General features: G+C 28.5%; 3 protein-coding genes across 4 annotated transcripts in view; all 3 read left to right on the forward strand.

Moving 5' to 3' along the window:
- The first annotated feature begins 442 nt into the window (after positions 1-442).
- LOC135132356 (UPF0764 protein C16orf89 homolog) lies at positions 443-10,816 on the forward strand. Its single transcript, XM_064060429.1, has 4 exons — positions 443-686; positions 733-861; positions 10,024-10,300; positions 10,353-10,816. The coding sequence occupies exons 1-4, from the start codon at positions 509-511 to the stop codon at positions 10,762-10,764; spliced, it is 996 nt and encodes a 331-aa protein (XP_063916499.1). The 5' UTR covers positions 443-508; the 3' UTR covers positions 10,765-10,816.
- LOC135132357 (UPF0764 protein C16orf89 homolog) lies at positions 10,807-18,498 on the forward strand. Of its 2 annotated transcripts, XR_010281011.1 has the most exons (6): positions 10,807-11,007; positions 16,269-16,403; positions 16,451-16,700; positions 16,758-16,912; positions 16,963-18,188; positions 18,238-18,498. XR_010281011.1 is itself a non-coding variant. In XM_064060430.1 (5 exons), the coding sequence occupies exons 1-5, from the start codon at positions 10,848-10,850 to the stop codon at positions 17,190-17,192; spliced, it is 930 nt and encodes a 309-aa protein (XP_063916500.1). In that variant the 5' UTR covers positions 10,807-10,847; the 3' UTR covers positions 17,193-18,498. The 2 variants fall into 2 exon arrangements, 1 of the variants encoding a protein (XP_063916500.1); XM_064060430.1 differs by having other exon boundaries at positions 16,963-18,498.
- The window catches only part of LOC135132358 (phospholipase A1-like), a 32,086-nt gene continuing 31,087 nt past the window's right edge, over positions 17,953-18,951 (forward strand). Inside the window, exon 1 of the mRNA XM_064060431.1 lies at positions 17,953-18,103. The gene's annotated coding sequence lies outside the window, so the exon portion shown is untranslated. The remainder of the gene's footprint in view (positions 18,104-18,951) is intronic.

Below are 18,951 nucleotides of genomic sequence, written 5' to 3' on the forward strand. Positions count from 1 at the left end.
TTTCATCAGGTTTCATCCCATCTTAATAAAGACTTATGGCTTCATCAACACCGCAAATGTTATGAATACTAAGCAGCTCCTCGGGCGCGCCTCCATAGCCGTCCCCGTTTTTCCCCTACACAGCCACTCAAGAAGCCAATAAAACGGACCGTCCCACATAGATTGAAACATTTAAACTCGCCAAATAATCACCAATTTAGTTTTTCCGGTATTAATTTTAATCGTCGGTGGGTTAAAATCGAGGTTTCTCAGGGGTTTGTACTGAAGCAGTTGTTCTTCTTGTTGTTCGTCAACGACCTAACACTTATGCAATTTTAGTGTTTTGTTACACAAAAAAATTATAATGTGTTGAAAGTATTAGTGGCAAAAGCGAAACCCGCCGCTGGTCCACCAGCACACTCCTCTAATTCAATCAAGCCGCCGCCCACGCGTCACGAGCCGCCACTGCCGCCGATTTTTCCCGGCAAAAGCTATAAGAGGTGCTGGTACCTGCGGATTGTTTGCAGTGATGTGGAAACGGTTTTATTTTGTGACACTTGTGCTGTGGGTCCCGGCCCTGTCAAAATTCTCACCGGAAAGTGTCATCAATAAGATTCTTGACAGGTTGGGGAAGAGTCTGGAGTACGTCTCGGAGCACCATGATAAGATCAACGTGGACTGTTTGTTCGGGGTGGTTTTGGCTGGAGGTAAACGCCGGAATTGACTGGGAGAAATACATTGCTTTTTTTATAGCGATTCTGGATGACACGGTGGGGTATCCAGGGCCGTACCAGGAGCGGGCGAGGGCAATGAAGGCAAAGACGAGGGAGATCTACGCCAAGACGGTGCCTCTGATGCAGAAGCAGACGTACTGGAATTATTGTAAGTCGAGGGTGTCTTCGTAGGGACAAATTAGAAGCTTTATTTTGTGCTAATTAACTGAATATGTAATTTAAGTAGTGCGATCTATGAATTTTTCATTTTTGATTTTTTTTTTTCAATTTTTCGACTCTCCATATATCAACTTATCAGTTTTTCGATTTTTATTTTCCAATTTTTCGATTGTAATTTAAATTTTTCAAGTTTCCGATTTTTGAATTTTGGTTTTGTCAAGGTTTTAAATTTTCGATTTTTCGAAAACGTCAAAAATACCGGAAAAATTTTAATTCGAATAGACTTTTTATTTTTGTTGAAAAATTAAAAAACTAAAAATTCGAGAAAATTAAAAATTAAAAACACGAAAATTTGCAAATTGAAACAATTAAAAAAAACTGTTTGTTCTATTTGTTCTATTTTCAATTTTTTATTCTCGATTTTTCAGTGTTTCGTTTTTCCATTTTTTCGGTTTTACAATTTTCGATTTTTCTCTTTTTTGATTTTTCAGGTTCTCGATTTTTAGTTTTTCGGTATTGCATACAGTTTTTTCAGTTCATTTTCCAATTTTTTGTGTTTTCAATTATTAGATTTTGTTTTTCTTTTTTTACTTTTCAAGTTTTTTTATTTTTTATTTTTCGATTTTTCAATTTTTTAACTTAAGTTTTTCGGTGTTTTATTTTCGATTTTTCAATTGGCAGTTTTTCGATTTCTAATTTGTGGAATTTTCAGTTCTTCCATTTATAATTTTTCGGTTTTACAATTTTTCACTTTCTCAGTTTCTAGATTTTATTTCTCGTTTAAAAATTTTACGATTTTTCAGTTTTTCGAGTTTTCGGTTTCTCCATTTTTAACTTTGCGATTTTAAAATTTTTTGATTTGTAATTTTTTGTGTTGTCAATTTAAAATGTTTGAATTTTTGAAATTTTTCGTTTTCCCGGTTTCAATTTCTAGATTTTATTTCTCGCTTTTAAATTTTTCAGATTTCAAATTTTTAAATTTGCAAGTTTTTTGATTTTTGATACGCGTTTTGAAATTTTAAGATGTCAATTTTTCGATTTTTCAGTTTCCCAATTTTTTATTTAAAATTTTTTATTCTCGGGTTTTTAATTTTTTGGTTTTTCAGTTATTCGATTTTTAATTTTTCGACATTACGAATTTTTGGTCTAATTAAATTTTTTGTATTTTACGACTTTTGAATTTTTCTGTTTTTTTAGTTCATTTTTCAATTTTTTGATTTTTCAATTTCTAGATTTTATTTTTCATTTATAACTTATTTAGATTTAAAATGTTAAGATTTCATTTTTTTATTTTTAATTTTCCATTTTTCATTTCTTCGATTTGCAAATTTTTCGAATGGTCAATTTTTCGGTTTTTTATTTTCGGTTTTTCAATTTTTAGTTTTTCAATTATTCAATTTGTAATTTTTCAATTCTTAAATGTTTGTAATTTTCGTTTTCTAAGTTTTTTACTAATTTTTATTTTCTGTTTATAAATTCTTCCTTTTTTCACAAATTAGTTTTTCGATTTTTTATTTTCGATTTTTCATTTCTTCGAAATACAATTCTTCGAGAAAATTAAAAATCAAAAACTCGAAAATTTGCAAATTGATACAATTAAAAAAAACTGTTTTTTTTTCATTTTCCGAATGTTCAAAAAATTAAAATTCGAAAAATTTAATCTAGAAATTGAAAAATCGAGGTACTGTAAAATCGAAAAATTGTAAAACGCAGAGATACGAAAAATTGAGAAACTGAAAAATCGAAACATTAAAAATCGAAAAATTGCGATATCAAAATTTTGAAAAATCGAAAAATTAAAAATCAAAAAACTAGAGATTTGAAACATTTTAAAATGAAAAATAAAAAATCTTCAGAAATCGGAAAATCAAGAATTTGCAAACAATAACTGAGGAAACAAAAATTGTAAAAACCGAAAATAAAAATCGCGCAACTGAGAAATCTAAATTTCTAAAATTGAAGAATTAAAAAACTAGAAATTGAAAAATCGGATTAAAAAATCGAGTCTCTAAATAATTAAAGAATCGAAAAATTTAAGAACTAAAAATTAAATCTAGAAATAGAAAAATTGGAAAAATCGAAAACTGAGAAACTGAAAACTCGAAAAATTGAAAATCGAGAACCTAAAATTCCAAAAAATTGGTAAATGAAAAAATGAAAGCCCGAAATATTGAAAAATGGAAAAATTGGAGAATCGAAAATTTAAATATAAAAGCTGAACAACTCAAAAACTGAAACTGACAATTCGAAAAAATACAAATCGAAAAATTGAAAAACCAACAGTTAAAGTTCGAGAAACTCAAAAACTGCAGCTCGAAACCGTAGATCAAAACATTGAAAAATCGAAAAATTGGGAAATCGAAATTTTGAAAAGTTGATTGAGAACGAAAAATTGAAAAAATGGAAAATCGAATAACTGCAGAAATGAAAAATTGAAGAATTAAAGAATCGAAAAATTAAATGTAGAAATAGAAAAATCGAAAAGTAACAAACTGAAAATTCGAAAATTTGGAAAACGAAAAAATTAAAACCCAAAAAGTTGAAAAATCGAAAATTTAAAAATATAAAACTGACAATTCGAAAAATTGCAGATCGATAAATTTAAAAACCGAAAGTTGAAATTAGCGAAACTGAAAAATTGGAAAATGAACAGCTCGAAAAACTGTAAATCGAAAAATTGAAAAATAGAATATTTAAAAAAATAAAGGTTGAAAAATTGAAAAACTGGAACTGACAATTCGAAAAATTCTAAATCGAAAAATTGAAAAATTAACAGCTCGAAAAACTGTAAATCGAGAAATTGAAAAATGGCAAGTAAAACACCGAAAAACTGAACTCAAAAAATTGAAAAATCTAAAAAATAAAAATCTAAAAATTAAAAAATTGAAAATTAAAAAAGGAAAAAATCGAAAAATCAAAATTCAAAATCGCGAAAGTAAAAAATAAAAAAATTGGGAACTTGAAAAATTGCTCATCGAAAAATTGAAAACTCAAAAATTAAAAATCGAAATTGACAACTCGGAAAATTTAAGAACGAAAAATTAAACTTAGAAATTGAAAAATCAAAAAATTGAAAACTGAGGAACCGAAAACTCGAAAAATTAAAAAATTAAAAAATTGGAAATTGGGAAACTGAAAACTCGAAAATTGAAAATCGGGAACCTGAACAATCAAATAATTGAAAAATAAAAAAATTGGAAATTGGGAAACTGAAAACTCGAAAACTGAAAAATCGAAAAATTAAAAAACCGAAAATAAAAAACCGAAAGATTGACCATTCGAAAAATTTGTAAATCGAAGAAATGAAAAATGGAACAATAAAAAATAAAAATAAAAACATTGAAATCTTAAAATTTTAAATCTAAATAATTTAAAAATGAAAAATAAAATCTAGAAACTGAAAAAACAGAAAAATTCAAAAGCCGTAAAATACATAGAAATTTAATTAGAGAAAAATAAAAAAACTCAAAAACCGAGAATAAAAAATTTGTAATAAAAAATTGGGAAACTGAAAAATCGAAAATTGACATCTTAAAATTTCAAATCGCATATCAAAAATCAAAAAATTTGAAAATTTAAAAATTTGAAATCTGAAAAATTTAAAAGCGAGAAATAAAATCTAGAAATTGAAACCTGAAAAACGAAAAATTTCAAAAATTCAAGTTGAAAAATTCAAAAATTTTAAATTGACAACACGAAAAATTGCAAATTTCCAAAAAATTTTAATTTGAATAGACTTTTTATTTTTGTTGAAAAATTAAAAAACTAAAAATTCGAGAAAATTAAAAATTAAAAACTCGAAAATTTGCAAATTGAAATAATTAAAAATTGTAAATCGAAAAATTGTAACATGAAAATTAAAAACTGATTTTTTTTAATTTTCCGAATGTTCAGAAAATTGAAAAATCGAAAAATTTAATCTAAAAACTGAAAAATCGAGGTACTGTAAATCAAAAAATTGAAAAATCGGAAAATGAGGAAATCGAAATTTTTAAAAGTTGAAAAATTAAAAATCAAATAACTGAAAACTTGAAAAATTTTAAAATGAAAGATCGAATAATTGAAGAAACGAAATATTGAAAAATTGAAAATAAAAATATCTTTAAAAATTGGAAAATCGAATAACTGCAGAAATGACAACTTGAAGAATTAAAGAATCGAAAAATTAAATCTAGAAATAGAAAAATCGAAAACTAACAAACTGAAAATTCGAAAAATTGGCAAATGAAAAACTGAAATCCCAAAAAATGGAAAAATCGAAAATTTAAAAATATAAAAGTTGAAAAACTGTAAAACTGAAACTGACAGTTCGAAAAATTGAGGATTGAAAAATTGAAAAACCGAAAGTTAAAATTTAAGAAACTGAAAAATTGGAAAATTAACAGCTCGAAAAACTGTAAATCTAGAAATTGAAAAATGGAAAATAAAACACCGAAAAACTGAACTCAAAAAATTGAAAAATCTAGAACATAAAAATTTAAAAATTGAAAAATCGAAGATTAAAAAAAGGAAAAATCGAAAAATCAAAATTAAAAATCGAGAAACTAAAAAATAAAAAATTGGGAACTTGAAAAATTGCTCAACGAAAAATTAAACGTGGTAATTGAAAAATCAAAAAATTGAAAACTGAGAAACCGAAAACTCGAAAAATTGAAAAATAAAAAAATTGGAAATTGGAAACTGAAAACTCGAAAACTGAAAAATTGAAAAGTTGAAAAATGGAAAATAAAACACCGAATAAATGAAGTCAAAAAAGCGAAAAATCTAAAAAATAAAAATCTGAAAATTGAAAAATTGAAAATTAAAAAATCGAGTCTCTAAAGAATTAAAGAATCGAAAAATTTAAGAACTAAAAATTAAATCTAGAACTAGAAAAATTGGAAAAATCGAAAACAGAAACTGAAAACTCGAAAAATTGAAAATCGAGAACCTGGAAAATCCAAAAAATTGGAAAATGAAAAAATGAAAGCCGGAAATATTGAAAAATCGAAACATTGGAAAATGAGAATCTGATAAATCGAAAAATTGGAGAATCGAAAATTTAAAAATATCAAAGCTGAAGAACTCAAAAACTGAAACTGACAATTCGAAAAAATGAAAATCCAAAAATTGAAAAACCAACAGTCAAAAGAAACTCAAAAATTGGAAAATTGGCATCTCGAAACCGTAGATCAAAAAATTGAAAAATCAAAAAATTGGGAAATCGAAATTTTGAAGAGTTGATTGAAGAAACGAAAAATTGAAAAAATGGACATAAAAGTATCTCTAAACATTGGAAAATCGAATAAATGAAAAATTGAAGAATTAAAGAATCGAAAAATTAAATCTAGAAATAGAAAAATCGAAAACTAACAAACTGAAAATTCGAAAATTTGGAAAACGAAAAATTTAAGCCCCAAAAATTGAAAAATCGAAAATTTAAAAATATAAAAGTTGAAAAATTGAAAAACTGGAACTGACAATTTGAAAAATTCTAGATCGAAAAATTGAAAAACCGAAAGTTTAAATTAAAGAAATTGAAAAATTGGAAAATTAACAGCTCAAAAAAGTGTAAATCGAGAAATTGAAAAATGGAAAGTAAAAAACCGAAAAACTGAACTCAAAAAATTGAAAAACCTAACAAGTAAAAATCTAAAAATTGAAAAGTTGAAAATTATAAAAAGAAAAAATTGAAAAATCAAAATTAAAAATCGAGAAACTAAAAAATAAAAAAATTGAGAACTTGAAAAATTGCTCATCGAAGAATTGAAAAGTCAAAAATTAAAAATCGAAATTGACAACTCGGAAAATTTAAGAACGAAAAATTAAACTTGGAAATTAAAAAATCAAAAAATTGAAAACTGAGAAACCGAAAACTCGATAATTGAAAATCGGGAACCTGAAAAATAGAATAATTGAAAGATAAAAAAATTGAAAATTGAGAAATTGAAAACTCGAAAAATTTAAAAATGGAAATAAAACACGGAAAAACTGATGTCAAAAAATCGAAAAATCGAAAAATATAGAAATTAAAAAATTCGAAAAACTTAAAAAACGAAACAAAAATATCCAGGTAATGAAAAATCGAAAAATTGAAAAACCGAAATAAAAAAAAATTGAAGTGAAAAATTGCATTTCGAATAAATGAAAAATCGAAAATAAAAAATTGTAAACTAATTTGTGAAAAAAGAAGAATTTATAAACAGAAAATAAAAATTAGTAAAAAACTTAAAAAACCAAAATCAAAAACATCCAAGAACTGAAAAATTACAAATGAAAAACGAAAAATGAAAAACGCGAAAATAAAAAGCCGAAAAATTTTCAAATCGAAGAAATGAAAAATCCAAATATAAAAAAAATCGAAAACTTTTAATTAATTGAAATTTTAAAGGTAAATAATATAAAAATTAAAAACAAAATCTAGGAATTGAAAAGTCAAAAAATTGAAAAATGAACTAAAAAAAAACATGAAATACAAAAAAATTAAATTTGACCAAAAAATGCAAACCAAAGACTTGTAAAATCGAAAAATTTCAAATCGAAAAAATGGAAAAACGAAAAACTGAAAAATTGAAAATAAACAATTGAAAATAAAAATTTGGGAAACTGAAAAATCGGAAAATTGACATCTTAGAATTTAAAATCGAACCATTAGAAATCAAAAAAACTTAAAAATTTAAAAATTTAACATTGGAAATATTTAAAAACGGGAAACAAAAACCTAGAAATTGAAACTTGGAAAACGAAAAATGAATAAAAAAGGAAAATTTTCCATAATTGAAAAATTTTAAAATTTCAAATTGACAATTGCAAATCAAAAACTTCTAAAATCGTAAAGTTAAAAATCGAGAAACCGAAAACTGGAAACACTGAAAAATCGCAAAATTTTTAAACGAGAAATAAAATCTAGAAACTGAAAGATAGGAAATTGTAAAATCGAAAAATTGCAAATCGAAAAACTGAAAAATCTAGAATAAACTATTGAAAATAGAAAAACTGAGAAACTGAAAATTCAAAAATCTGAAATTGCAAACTGAAAAATTGAAAAGACGAAAAATTAAAAATCAAAATACTTCAAAATTTTAAATCTGAAAAACTTTAAAGATGGAAACGAAAAATGAATAAAAAAGGAAAAATTCAAAAATTCAAGTTGAAAAATCGAAAAAATTCAAAAAATTTAAATTGATAACACGAAAAACTGGAAATCGAAAAATTGGAAAACTGAAAATAAAATATCGAAAAACTGAACTAAAAAAATCGAAAAACTTAAAAAACGAAAATTTTCAAGGAATTCAAAGATCGAAAAATTAAAAATTTGAAAACAAAAAAAAAACGAAAAATTGAAAAATCGAAATTAAAAATCGAGAAACTGAAAAACAAAAAATTGACAACTTGAAAAATTGCATATCGAAGAAATGAAAAATCGAAAATAAAAAATCGAAAAACTGATTTGTGAAAAAAGGAAGAATTTATAAACAAAATAAAAATTATCAATGAACTTAGAAAAAAACAAAATAAAAAAAATAAGAATTGAAACATCGAAAAATTGGAAAATAAACTGAATAAACAAAAAAATACAAAAATTCGAAAGTTGAAAAACCGAAAAATTCTAAAATTTTAAATTAACAATATGAAAAATTGATCTAAAACTTGCAATATCGAAAATTTAAAAATTGAGAAACTGAAAACTCAAAAAACTGAAAAATCGAAAAATTTATAAACGAAAATTAAAATCTAGAAACTGAAAGATCGAAAATTGGAAAAACGAAAAACTAAAAATCGACCTTAAAAAATTGAACATAAAAAAATCAGAAACTGAATAATCGAAAAATTGACATCTTAAAATTTCAAATCGAAAATTTAAAAATCAAAAAACTTGAAAAATAAAAATTTGAAATCTGAAAAATTTAAAAACGAGAAATAAATCTAGAAATTGAAAACTGGAAAACGAAAAATGCATCAAAAAACGAAAATTTCAAAAATTCAAGTTGGAAAACAGAAAAAACAACAAGAAAAACTGCAAATCAAAAACTTGTGAAATCGCAAAGTTAAAAATCGAGAAACTCAACACTCGAAAAACTGAAAAATCGAAAAATTGCAAATGGAAAAATTAAAAATTCGTCAAAGAATTTAAATTAAATAAAAAATAAAAAAAATATATAAAAAACGAAAATTAGGAATATCTAAGAATTGATAAATAGAAAAATGCAAATCGAATAATTGAAGGAATAAAAAATTGACTACGCGAAAAATTGTTAAATCGAAAAATTGGGACAACGAAAAAGCGAAAAATCAAAAGTAAAATACCGAAAAATTTGTAAATCGAAGAATCGAAAAATCGAAAAATTAAAATACTTTGAAAATTTGAAATTGGAAAAATTTAGAAACGAAAAATAAAATCTAGAAATTATAAAATCAAAAAATTGGAAAAATGAAAAACTGAAATACCGAGAATAAAAAATTAAAAATTTAAAAAATTGAGAAACTGGAAAATCGAAAAATTGACAATTTAAAATTTCAAATCTGAAAAATTTAAAAACGAGAAATAAAATCTAGGATTTGAAAAGTCGAAAAATTGGAAACCTAAAAATGAATAAAAAAAGGAAAAATTTAAAATTAAAGTTCAAAAATCCAAAAATTCAAAAATTTTAAATAGTAAAATCTACAAATTGAAATGGAAAAACTGTTAGCGCCTAAAATTGCAAATTGAGAAATTGAAAAATCAAAAATAAAAATTCCAAAAAGTGATTTGAAAAATGGAAAAATTTAAATATACAATAAATAATATAAAAAAACTTAAAAAATGAAAATTAGGAAAATCCAAGAATTTATAAATGTAAAATTGCAAATCGAACAGGTAATTGAAGGAATGAAAAATTGGCAACTCGGAAAATTGGAAAAATGGAAAAGTAAAAAATCAAAGTAAAAAACGAGAAATTGACAACTCGAAAAATTTGCAAATCGAAGAATTGAAAAATCGAAAAATTAGAAATCAAAAAATTTGAAAACCCAAGAATTTGGGAAAACAGAAAATTGAAAAATCGAAAATAAAAAAATTGAATACTGGAAAAATTAAAAACCGAAAAACTGAAAATTCAAAAAATGGAAAATTCAAAATCGAACCTACTCCACTTTGTGTCAACCAACATTCATCCCCTTTTATTTCCAACAGTCGCCAAGCACGTCGTCGTCCCCCAGCTCTGGTCCAAACTCCTCAAATACAAATTCTCCGAATTCCGCATGGCCTACGCCATGAAGAGCCGCGTCGAAGCCCTCTTCTCCATGAAAACCTACGAGAACTACAGCGAAGGCTTCTCCGACCAGTGCCTCTCCTCCGTCATCAACAGCACCCTCAACCTCAAACCCAAAACCATCTGCCGCTTGAGCCCCAAATGCGAGCAGTTCGTAGAAAGCCTGGAAAAAGGCTCCGGCTACATCCTCACCCACAAGTACCATATCGCACTGATTTCCCGAAACCGCCTCACGTATTCCACGTTTCAGACTCCTCCTCCTCCAGGTGGCCCGCGTCCGCAAGTGCACCATGCACCCGAAGATCCTCTCCACCGCCATCAAGAAAGTCTGCTCCACCATCTACACCGAAACCATCAGCGTGGAGTACTTCATGAGCCTGGACGACATCTTCGACTTGTTCTTGGAGCAAACGCTGCTGTGTGGGTACGAGGGGTTCGCCGATTTTTTGAAAATTCCGTGGCTGGAGAAGATTTTCGAGGTGCAGCATGACACGGGGTGTTTTCCTGTTGGTGTGGAGAGGAGGGGGAAGAGGGAGACCAACGAGTGGGCGGATGGGTGTGCGGATCACACCACTGGGTTGGGGACGGCGGTGTTGAGTTTGTATCTCAACTATATTATTAAAAATACCGAAACGATAGTACTCACGTCTGAGTGGTTTTAGTATAGCAGATGTTTTTGTTTGTGCTGATACTTGAATAAAGTTTATTAGGTGGGTTATTGTTTTTTTGATAAGCGTCGGTAGCGATGGGTTTTGGGACAGGGCTGGTGGTTTTGCTGGTGGTGCCGTGGGGGCTGGGGCAGGTTTGGGAGATTGTGGATGGGTTGAATAAGGTCACGGATTTCGGGGTGGAGTTTTATGGGGATTTGAATTTCGACGGGGTGTTGGGGTTCGTGATAGCGGAAGGTGAGTTTGTGGGGAACTTTTTATTTTATATAAAAGAAATTGTGAAATTTAAGTCTGCGAATTTTACTTTTTTTTTTCTTTTTTTTGTCAGTGCCTATTTTTACTTTTCTGTATTGTCGAGCTGTTTTGGTCATTTTTTACGTCTTTTTGGTCGCCTGTGTGTCCGTCTCCTTTTTTCCTCATTTTTTTTGTATTTTTGTCGCTTTCTTGGCATTTTTTTTGTTCTTTATCGGTTTTTAATGATTTTTTTCGCTTCATTGATTCGATTCGTTGTTTTTAATGTGTGTAAAATTGGATTTGTAAATTTTTAACACCATTTTTGTTTGCCTTTTTCTTTTCATTGGCGTCTTTTATTTATTTTTTGTTGCCATTTTTTGTGATTTATTTGCGTATTTTTTCTGTCGCTTTTTGTCTTCGCGTTTTTTAAATTCTGTTTCTTACTGTTTTTGCTCATTTCTTACGTCTTTTTCTGACGCTTTTTTTAGGCTTTCTGGTCTTCCTTTTTATTGCCTTTTTTCCCATCTTATCAGAGCCTGTTTCGGGCTTTTTTTTAATTATTTTTGTCATTTTTTTATCACCTTTTCTTGGTAGTCTATTTCTTTCCGTCCCTTTTTTCGTCGCCTTTTTGTTGACTTTTTCTAACATTTTTTTTAATTGTCCGGAGTCTTTTATCTGTCCTTTTGTTTAGTTTTTTTGACTTTTTTTTTAATACTTTCCGCCTTTTTTTCTGTAGATTTTTTGTCCTCTTTTTGTTATCCTTTTGTTTGTCCCATCTCATGGTCTGTTTTTCTAGCACTTTTTTTGTACCTCTTTTTGTGGTGCAATTTTTTTTTTCTGGCGTTTTTCTTTTTTTGCTTTTTTTTGTAACATTTTTTGCTTTTTTTCCCTTTTATTATTGCTTTTTTTGCCATTTTTGTTCACGTGTTTTTTTGGAAATTTTATTTTTTCCTGTCGTTTTTACCGTTTTTTCGTGCTACCTTTTATTCTCGGTTCTTCTTGTCTCCTTCTTTATTGTCTCATTCCACCTTTTTTGTAGCACTTTTTTTCCTTTGTTCGCCTTTTTTGACCGTTTTTACTGATTTCTTGTCGCTTTTCTTGCCATTTTTACAATATTTTGGATCTTTTTCCAGGCGCTTTTTTAGTTTTTTTACTTTTTTTGAGTTTTTGTATATTCTTTTTTTTTGTCGCTTTTTCATCTTTTATTCGTTTTTTGTCGTTTCTTTTTTTCAGTTCTTTTAATATTTTACGCCTTTTTTCCAATCTTATTTTTGCCACGTTTTCTGGTCTCCTTTTTTAATTGCCTTTTTTCACCCAACCATTTTTTGCCGTTTCCTGCACTTTTTATCTCTTTTACTATTGCATTTTACTTTCTTCTAACCATTTTTGTAATTTTCTGGGGTCTTTTGTCCATTTCTTTGTTTATTGGTGTCTTTTTTTTTACTTTTTTCATGCTTTGTGCCTTTTTTTCTGAAGTTTTTTGTTCTCTTTTTTGTCCCGTTTTATGGTCTGCTTTTATCACTTCTCTTCTACCTTTTTTCTTATATTAATATGTTTTGTTTTAAATTGTTACTTTTGGGGCTTTATTGGCGTTGTTTTGCTCCTTTGGCGTTTTTTACTTTTATGTAATCTTTTTTACTTTTTTTTGTAGTATCTTACGCCTTTTTACCAGTCCTACTTTTGTCCTTTTACTCTTCTTTTTTGCCTCATTTTTAGCATTTTTTTTACGTTTTTCTTGAGTTTTGTTTCATTTTTTTTTACGACTTTTTTTCTGTCGCTTATTGTACTCTTTTTTTGCCACCCTTTTTTGTCCCGTTTTATGGTCTGCTTTTTTTAATACTTTTTTTGTAGCCTATTTTTTGGCGTTTTTTTTTACTTTTTTGTAATCTTTTAACGCCTTTTTTTCTATCGATTTTTTTCTTTTTGGTATTTTTTGTTGTTTGGTTTACTTTTTTTTTTAATATTTTACTCCTGTTTATTGCATCATTTTTTTGGCGCGTTTCTAACCTCATTTTTATGCCTTTTTCACTTTTTTGGCTTTTTTGTCACTCTTTTTTTTGACTCTTTTACTCCTGCTATTTTTGCATTTTTTGAAAATTCGAAAAACTGAAATATTCCATATTTAAAAGTCAAAAATCCAAAAAGTGAAAAAATTTTAACTGACAACCCGAAAATTTGCAAACTGAAACCTCGAAATTACAATTTAAGAACGAAAAATAAAATCTAGAAACTGAAAAAACGCAACACTGAAATATTGAAAAATTAAAAAATTCAATACGTGAAAAACCCACAAATTGAAAAATTTGACAACTCAAAAGATGACAAATCGAAAAATTGAAAAAACGAAAAATCAAAAATAAAAAAGATAATACAATTTAAAAAGGAAAACAATCTAGAAATTGAAAAGCCGAAAAATTGTAAAATTTTTCTAGTTTCATTTTTTTCTTTGCTTCTTAGTTCTTATATTTTGGGTCTTTTTCCTGTCGCTTTTTTTAATTTTTTGCTTTTTCTTGACTTTTTTGTATTTTTTAACGCATTATGTTCATCATTTTTCTACTGTTTTTTGCCGCTTTTTGTTGTTTCTTTTTTTGAAATTTTGCGCCTTTTTTTTCATCTCGAAAAATTGCAATGCAAAAAAATTAAAAATAATTAAAAATTGGGTAAACGAACAATTGAAAAATCGAAATAAAAAAAAAGGAGAAACTGAAAACTCCAATCATTTCAAAATGGAATAATCACTTTTAAGAACGAGGAATAAAATCGAGAAATTGGAAAACGAAACACCGAATTAATGAAAAATTAATAAGTTCAAAAGGTGAAAAACCGACAAATTTGACAACTCAAAAGATGACAAATCGAAAAATTGAAAATTGGGTAAACGAAAAATTGAAAAATTGAAATAAAAGCAAAGAAACTGAAAACTTAAAAAATTTTAAAATGAAATAATTAATTTAAGAACGAGAAATAAAATCGAGAAAGTGAAAACTGGAAAACCAAAAATGAATAAAAAAAACTCAAAATCAAGAACGAAAAATCAAAAATTCAAAAATTTTAAATTGACAACAAAAAAAATTGCAAATCAAAAACTTGTAAGATCGTAAAGTTAAAAATCGAAAAACTGTAAAATTGAAATATGGACAAATGATAAAATTTAAAAAGGAAAATAATCTAGAAACTGTAAAATCGAAAAAAATGGAAAAATATATGAAAACTGGAGTTAATGAGAAATTGAAATATAAAAAAATTTTAAAAAGTCAAAAATCAAAAAAGGTAAAAACGAAAAAAATATATCCAAACTATGAAAAATTGAAAAATTGAAAATCGAATTTTTTATTCTCGTATTTCTAGTCTCCCTTTTATTGTCTCTTCCACCTTTTGTAGCGCATTTTTTTTGTCCTTTTGCGTCTTTTTTCTGTCGTTTTTTATAAACCTTCTATTCTTCGGCTTTTCGATTTCTCGAATTTTTGATCTGTGATGTTCCAATTTCTCGATGATTCGCTTTTTTAATTTTTCGATTTTTCAATTTTTCGGGTCTTTTTTCTCCAATTTTTCAATGTTTCCATTTTTCAGTTTGTCGATTTACCAATCTTTCACCATTGCAGCTTTGAAATTTTTCAATTTCTCGATTCTTCTTCAACTTTAGCGATTTTTTAAATTTTGGATTGACGATTTCTCAATTTCTCGGTTTTTCGATTTTTCGACTTTTCGAATCTTCAATTTTTCCATATTTTAATTTTTAATTTGTTAAATAAATACATATCTTGAGTTTTCATTCGTTCGATATTTCTATTTTTCTTTCTTCGAATTTTTAAATTGTTGGTTATTCGGATTTTTGATTTATCAATTTTTGATTTATCAATTTTTTTCGGTCCTTCAATTTTTCATTTTCCGAATTTTAGAATATTGGATTTTCAGATTTTTAATTTTCCAATTTTGCTTTTTTAAATTTTACATTTTTCGATTTTCAATTTTTTTCCAATTTTCGTCATTTCAATTTTGGAAACTTTTCAATTTCTGGGTTTTTCAGTTTTTAGATTTAAATTTTTTTGATTTTTTGATGTTTCTGTTTTTCGACTTTTCGAATCTTCAATTTTTCCATATTTTAATTTTTAATTTTTTAAATAAATACATATCTTGAGTTTTCATTCGTTCGATATTTCTATTTTTCTTTCTTCGAATTTTTAAATTGTTGATTATTCGGATTTTTGATTTATCAATTTTTGGATATTTTAATTGTAACATTTTTCGATTTCTCAATTTTTCGACATTTCAAATTTGGGAACTTTTTGAATTTTTGTATTTTTCAATTTTTTTATGTTCTCGGTTTTTCGATTTTTCATGTTTCAATTTTTCGATTTCCCAAATCTTCATCATTTCAGTTTTGGAATTTTTCAATTTTAGCCATTCTTTTAAATTGTAGATTTTCGAGTTTACGATATTTATACTTTCCGATTTTTTAATTTTTTGCTTTTTTAAATTTTACATTTTTCGATTTTCAATTTTTTTCCAATTTTCGTCATTTCAATTTTGGAAACGTTTCAATTTCTGGGTTTTTCAGTTTTTAGATATTTAATTTTTTTGATTTTTTGATGTTCTGTTTTTCCACTTTTCGATTTCTCGATTTTTCGATCTCTTGATGTTTCAATTTCTGAATGTTTGGGTTTTTTTAGTTCTCCGATTTTTTCGATTTCTCGGTTTTTCGATTTTTGGATTTTCCAATTTTTCAATGGTTCCATTTTTGAGTTTTCCGATTTCCCAATTTTTCATCATGGAATTTTTCACTTTCTCGATTACTTTTTCTTGACTATTTTGTATTTCTTAACGCATTTTGTTTGGCACGTTTTTCACCTTTCTTGTCGGTTTTTTGTTTATTTTTTAACTTTTTTTATAGTATTTTGTTGCTTTTTTGTCTTGTTTGTTCTCATTTTTGTAATTTTTTTGGCAGTTTTTTCTTTTTTAATTGACGTTTTTCATTTTTTTCTAGCTTTTTTTTGTAATTTTTATCAAACCCCTTTTTTTTCTCACGTTTTTTGTCTCCCTTTTTTCTCACCTTTTCTTTGTCGATTTTTCCGCCTTTTTTTTCGTTACTTTTTTGTCGCTCTATTTTTCGTTTGTTTTTGTCGTTTTTCTTGTACTTGCCCAAAAATTTAAGATGTACAAAAAATAAAACTCCTAAAACCAATTTTTATAACTTATCTAAGAAACCAAAAACTAAGACACAAGCAAATTTTACCCAAATAACTCTAGACCAATTTTAACCCCAGCCCAGCTTCTACAATCCGTACCAAGGACTCGAGGCCCCCTTAGACACCACCTAACCCACCTCATAAACAAATGCCAAGAAATCCGAAAACGAACCGGACCTCTACTACCCACAACGCCGCCAAAAATGCCCATTTGTAAGCCCATTTCGACAAAAACTCCCAAAATTCAATTACCACCGTAGTGCAAGAACACCTTCTGGACCCCACCAACTGGATACTCCCCACCACCTTCACCGCCACCTTACCAGACCTAGGAATTTACCAAAACTGGACCGCACTTGACATAGTCGACAACAAAAGCGCGTCGTACAGGGGCGTACCCAGCGACCACTGCCTCCTAGAAATTTTGGCCCAGAATTGCCACATGAGCCGGTTCTGTGCAGACATGATGGTGGCACCAAGAATCGACACCGGATACCTGCTTTCACACAGGTACAACGCATACAATTTAAATTTAATAAACACTTATTATTATTAATGTTATTGGAGACTTTTGTACCTGCAAATCGTGCGTCTAAAGCAATGCAGTTACGACGACGATGTTTTCCGAGCTTTGACGAAGAGGTTTTGTTCTTTGATGTTGAAGGAGGTTCGAACTAGCGAGGTCTTGGGGTTCCCGGCTCATGATATAGTGCTGGAACAGAGTGAGTGAAATTGAGGTTATGTTGATTTATTTTGTAATTGGGGGTTTTAGTGGTTCTTTGTGGATTGGAGGGTTATTCGGACTTTTTGATTGAGAAGTGGAGGCGGGAAGTACTGGAGTGGCAGAGTCCATTTGGGTGTTATCACAGCGAGGGGGGAAATTTGAAGCGGTCGAGCAACGTGATTGGTTACGGGTGTACGGACCACAGTACGGGGTTGGGGGCGGCGGCGATGGCGGTAAATTTGAGATTTCTGCTACAGGAGTATCCATCTATACCGTAATAACCTGATTCTGGAAAATTATAATATATATATTGAATGAAATCTGAAAAATACATAGTATGCAACCAACACTACGTTGTTAAAATTGTTGCCTATAGTCCGACCGTCTAATCAATATTGTTGTGTATTGTTGGTTGCCTACCTCTCCATTTCTCCAATAACGTTAGTAATTTGTATCGCATTCATTCTAAACGTGATTATTTCCTATTTCTCGTCCTCGTGATACAAAAACGCTGACATAAATTCCAAATTTAAACCCCTAATAAAAAATTCAAAAACTTGATTTATAATAAGAAACAAACACGTGTCCAGCACACCTTTATTTTTAGCTCTCGCTGAGCCAGGTAGGAATTTGCCGTCGAATCTCCTCACGTCACATGAAGTCATCAAACAATATAGCCTGTTAATCTCCGGCAAAAAATTCAAAACAGTCCATTCAAAACATGCATCGCTGCGAGGTCAAGGCGAACTCTCGTTTGCCAGCCAAGATCCGAAATTAATTTTTCCAACCGCCAAAGAAATCCGTTAGCGCTTTCTGTTTACGGCGATGAGTCGAGGATAATCTTATCGGGCCAACGTCAGCTCTTGTGACATCACTGCGATGTTATTTTTATTCACAATAAATCTCTGGAATAATACCGGAAAAAATATACCTGCACGTGCGAAGACTGTGTACAGCAAAATGCGAGTGTTTCTCGCTAATTTGGGTAAAATGTAAGAGCCGAGTGAAAGAAACTGAAACAATTCGCAAGTGGGTAAGCAGGTGGTACACATTCTCAGTTCTCTCACTTCCATCCATAAATTATTTCCCACACCTCAATGCAAATTCGATGGGTCGGATTTTTTTGATGGGACGGTGCTCGAAATCTGGCTAAAAATAGCGGCGAGTTGGGAAGATCGCCGTGATTTGGGTAATTTAGTCCTTTATGACACCTAATTTAAACTTGAATAAATCAGGTGATGGATTTTATAAAAAGTAAAAGTTCGTAAAGCGAGGTTTTCGGTTATTTTCGTTGTAATACATTTACACATTCCTGGGTTCTAGGTTTAATGGCTGTATCGTGTAGATATGAGTGTTTACACAGGAATCGTGGAGTCATTATGAACTAAAATTAAAATTCCGAAAATTATACAGTAATTCTGACTGCATGAGTACAACATGACACATAACATCGACGAATTACAGTTCAAAGATTGATCTTCTTGCTTTGTGGCAGAAACTTTCTTGTTATCTCGAAAAATCAAAATATATTTGTAATAATAAGAATGATGTATACTTGGACCAAAAATAAAATCCTTTATTGTTTTTGACTCATCTCCTTATTTAATAATAAACGATGTTTAGTAAACCAATCAGAAATCCTTTTTCGTTTCACTTAGTATAGTATTTGTAAGCAACCTTAAGTACAATTTCTCCATCATTGTCATTGACATATACTACAAAAATAATGGGGCCAAACACAAATCCTTGTAGTACCCCGTAAGTACCTAGGAGACATTAATCTTGCGATTTGAGGCCTCGGAAATAAGTTGGATCTTATTAAGTGCTTGGAAATACCACAAAAAAGAGCTCCAAAGTTGCCATTTTTCAATAGTTTTAATAATTTCTAATAGCTAGAGATTTATTCTTTCAAATTGATCTTGGAGCCCTCAGTGTTTTATATTTGAAAAATTTTAATGAATCTGGTGTTATATCTGAAAGTGTTTTAAAGGATCTTGGGGGTCTTTTGTATTTTATATTCGAACAAAATTTAAAGGA

This window comes from Zophobas morio, unplaced genomic scaffold (assembly GCF_036711695.1).
Source record: "Zophobas morio isolate AGI-343-1 ecotype UQ-CSIRO unplaced genomic scaffold, CSIRO_AGI_Zmor_V1 ptg000021l, whole genome shotgun sequence".
NCBI lineage: Eukaryota > Metazoa > Arthropoda > Insecta > Coleoptera > Tenebrionidae > Zophobas > Zophobas morio.

What these genes read in the sequence shown, in the direction of transcription:
- LOC135132356 (XM_064060429.1), top strand. Translation starts at nt 509, where the DNA reads ATGTGGAAACGGTTTTATTTTGTGACACTTGTGCTGTGGGTCCCGGCC. An exon ending in CGGGGTGGTTTTGGCTGGAG is followed by an intron (nt 687 to 732) that starts GTAAACGCCGGA and finishes CTTTTTTTATAG; the next exon opens with CGATTCTGGATGACACGGTG. An exon ending in GCAGACGTACTGGAATTATT is followed by an intron (nt 862 to 10,023) that starts GTAAGTCGAGGG and finishes TATTTCCAACAG; the next exon opens with TCGCCAAGCACGTCGTCGTC.
- LOC135132357 (XM_064060430.1), top strand. Translation starts at nt 10,848, where the DNA reads ATGGGTTTTGGGACAGGGCTGGTGGTTTTGCTGGTGGTGCCGTGGGGG. An exon ending in GGGGTTCGTGATAGCGGAAG is followed by an intron (nt 11,008 to 16,268) that starts GTGAGTTTGTGG and finishes TTTTAACCCCAG; the next exon opens with CCCAGCTTCTACAATCCGTA. An exon ending in GGATACCTGCTTTCACACAG is followed by an intron (nt 16,701 to 16,757) that starts GTACAACGCATA and finishes ATGTTATTGGAG; the next exon opens with ACTTTTGTACCTGCAAATCG.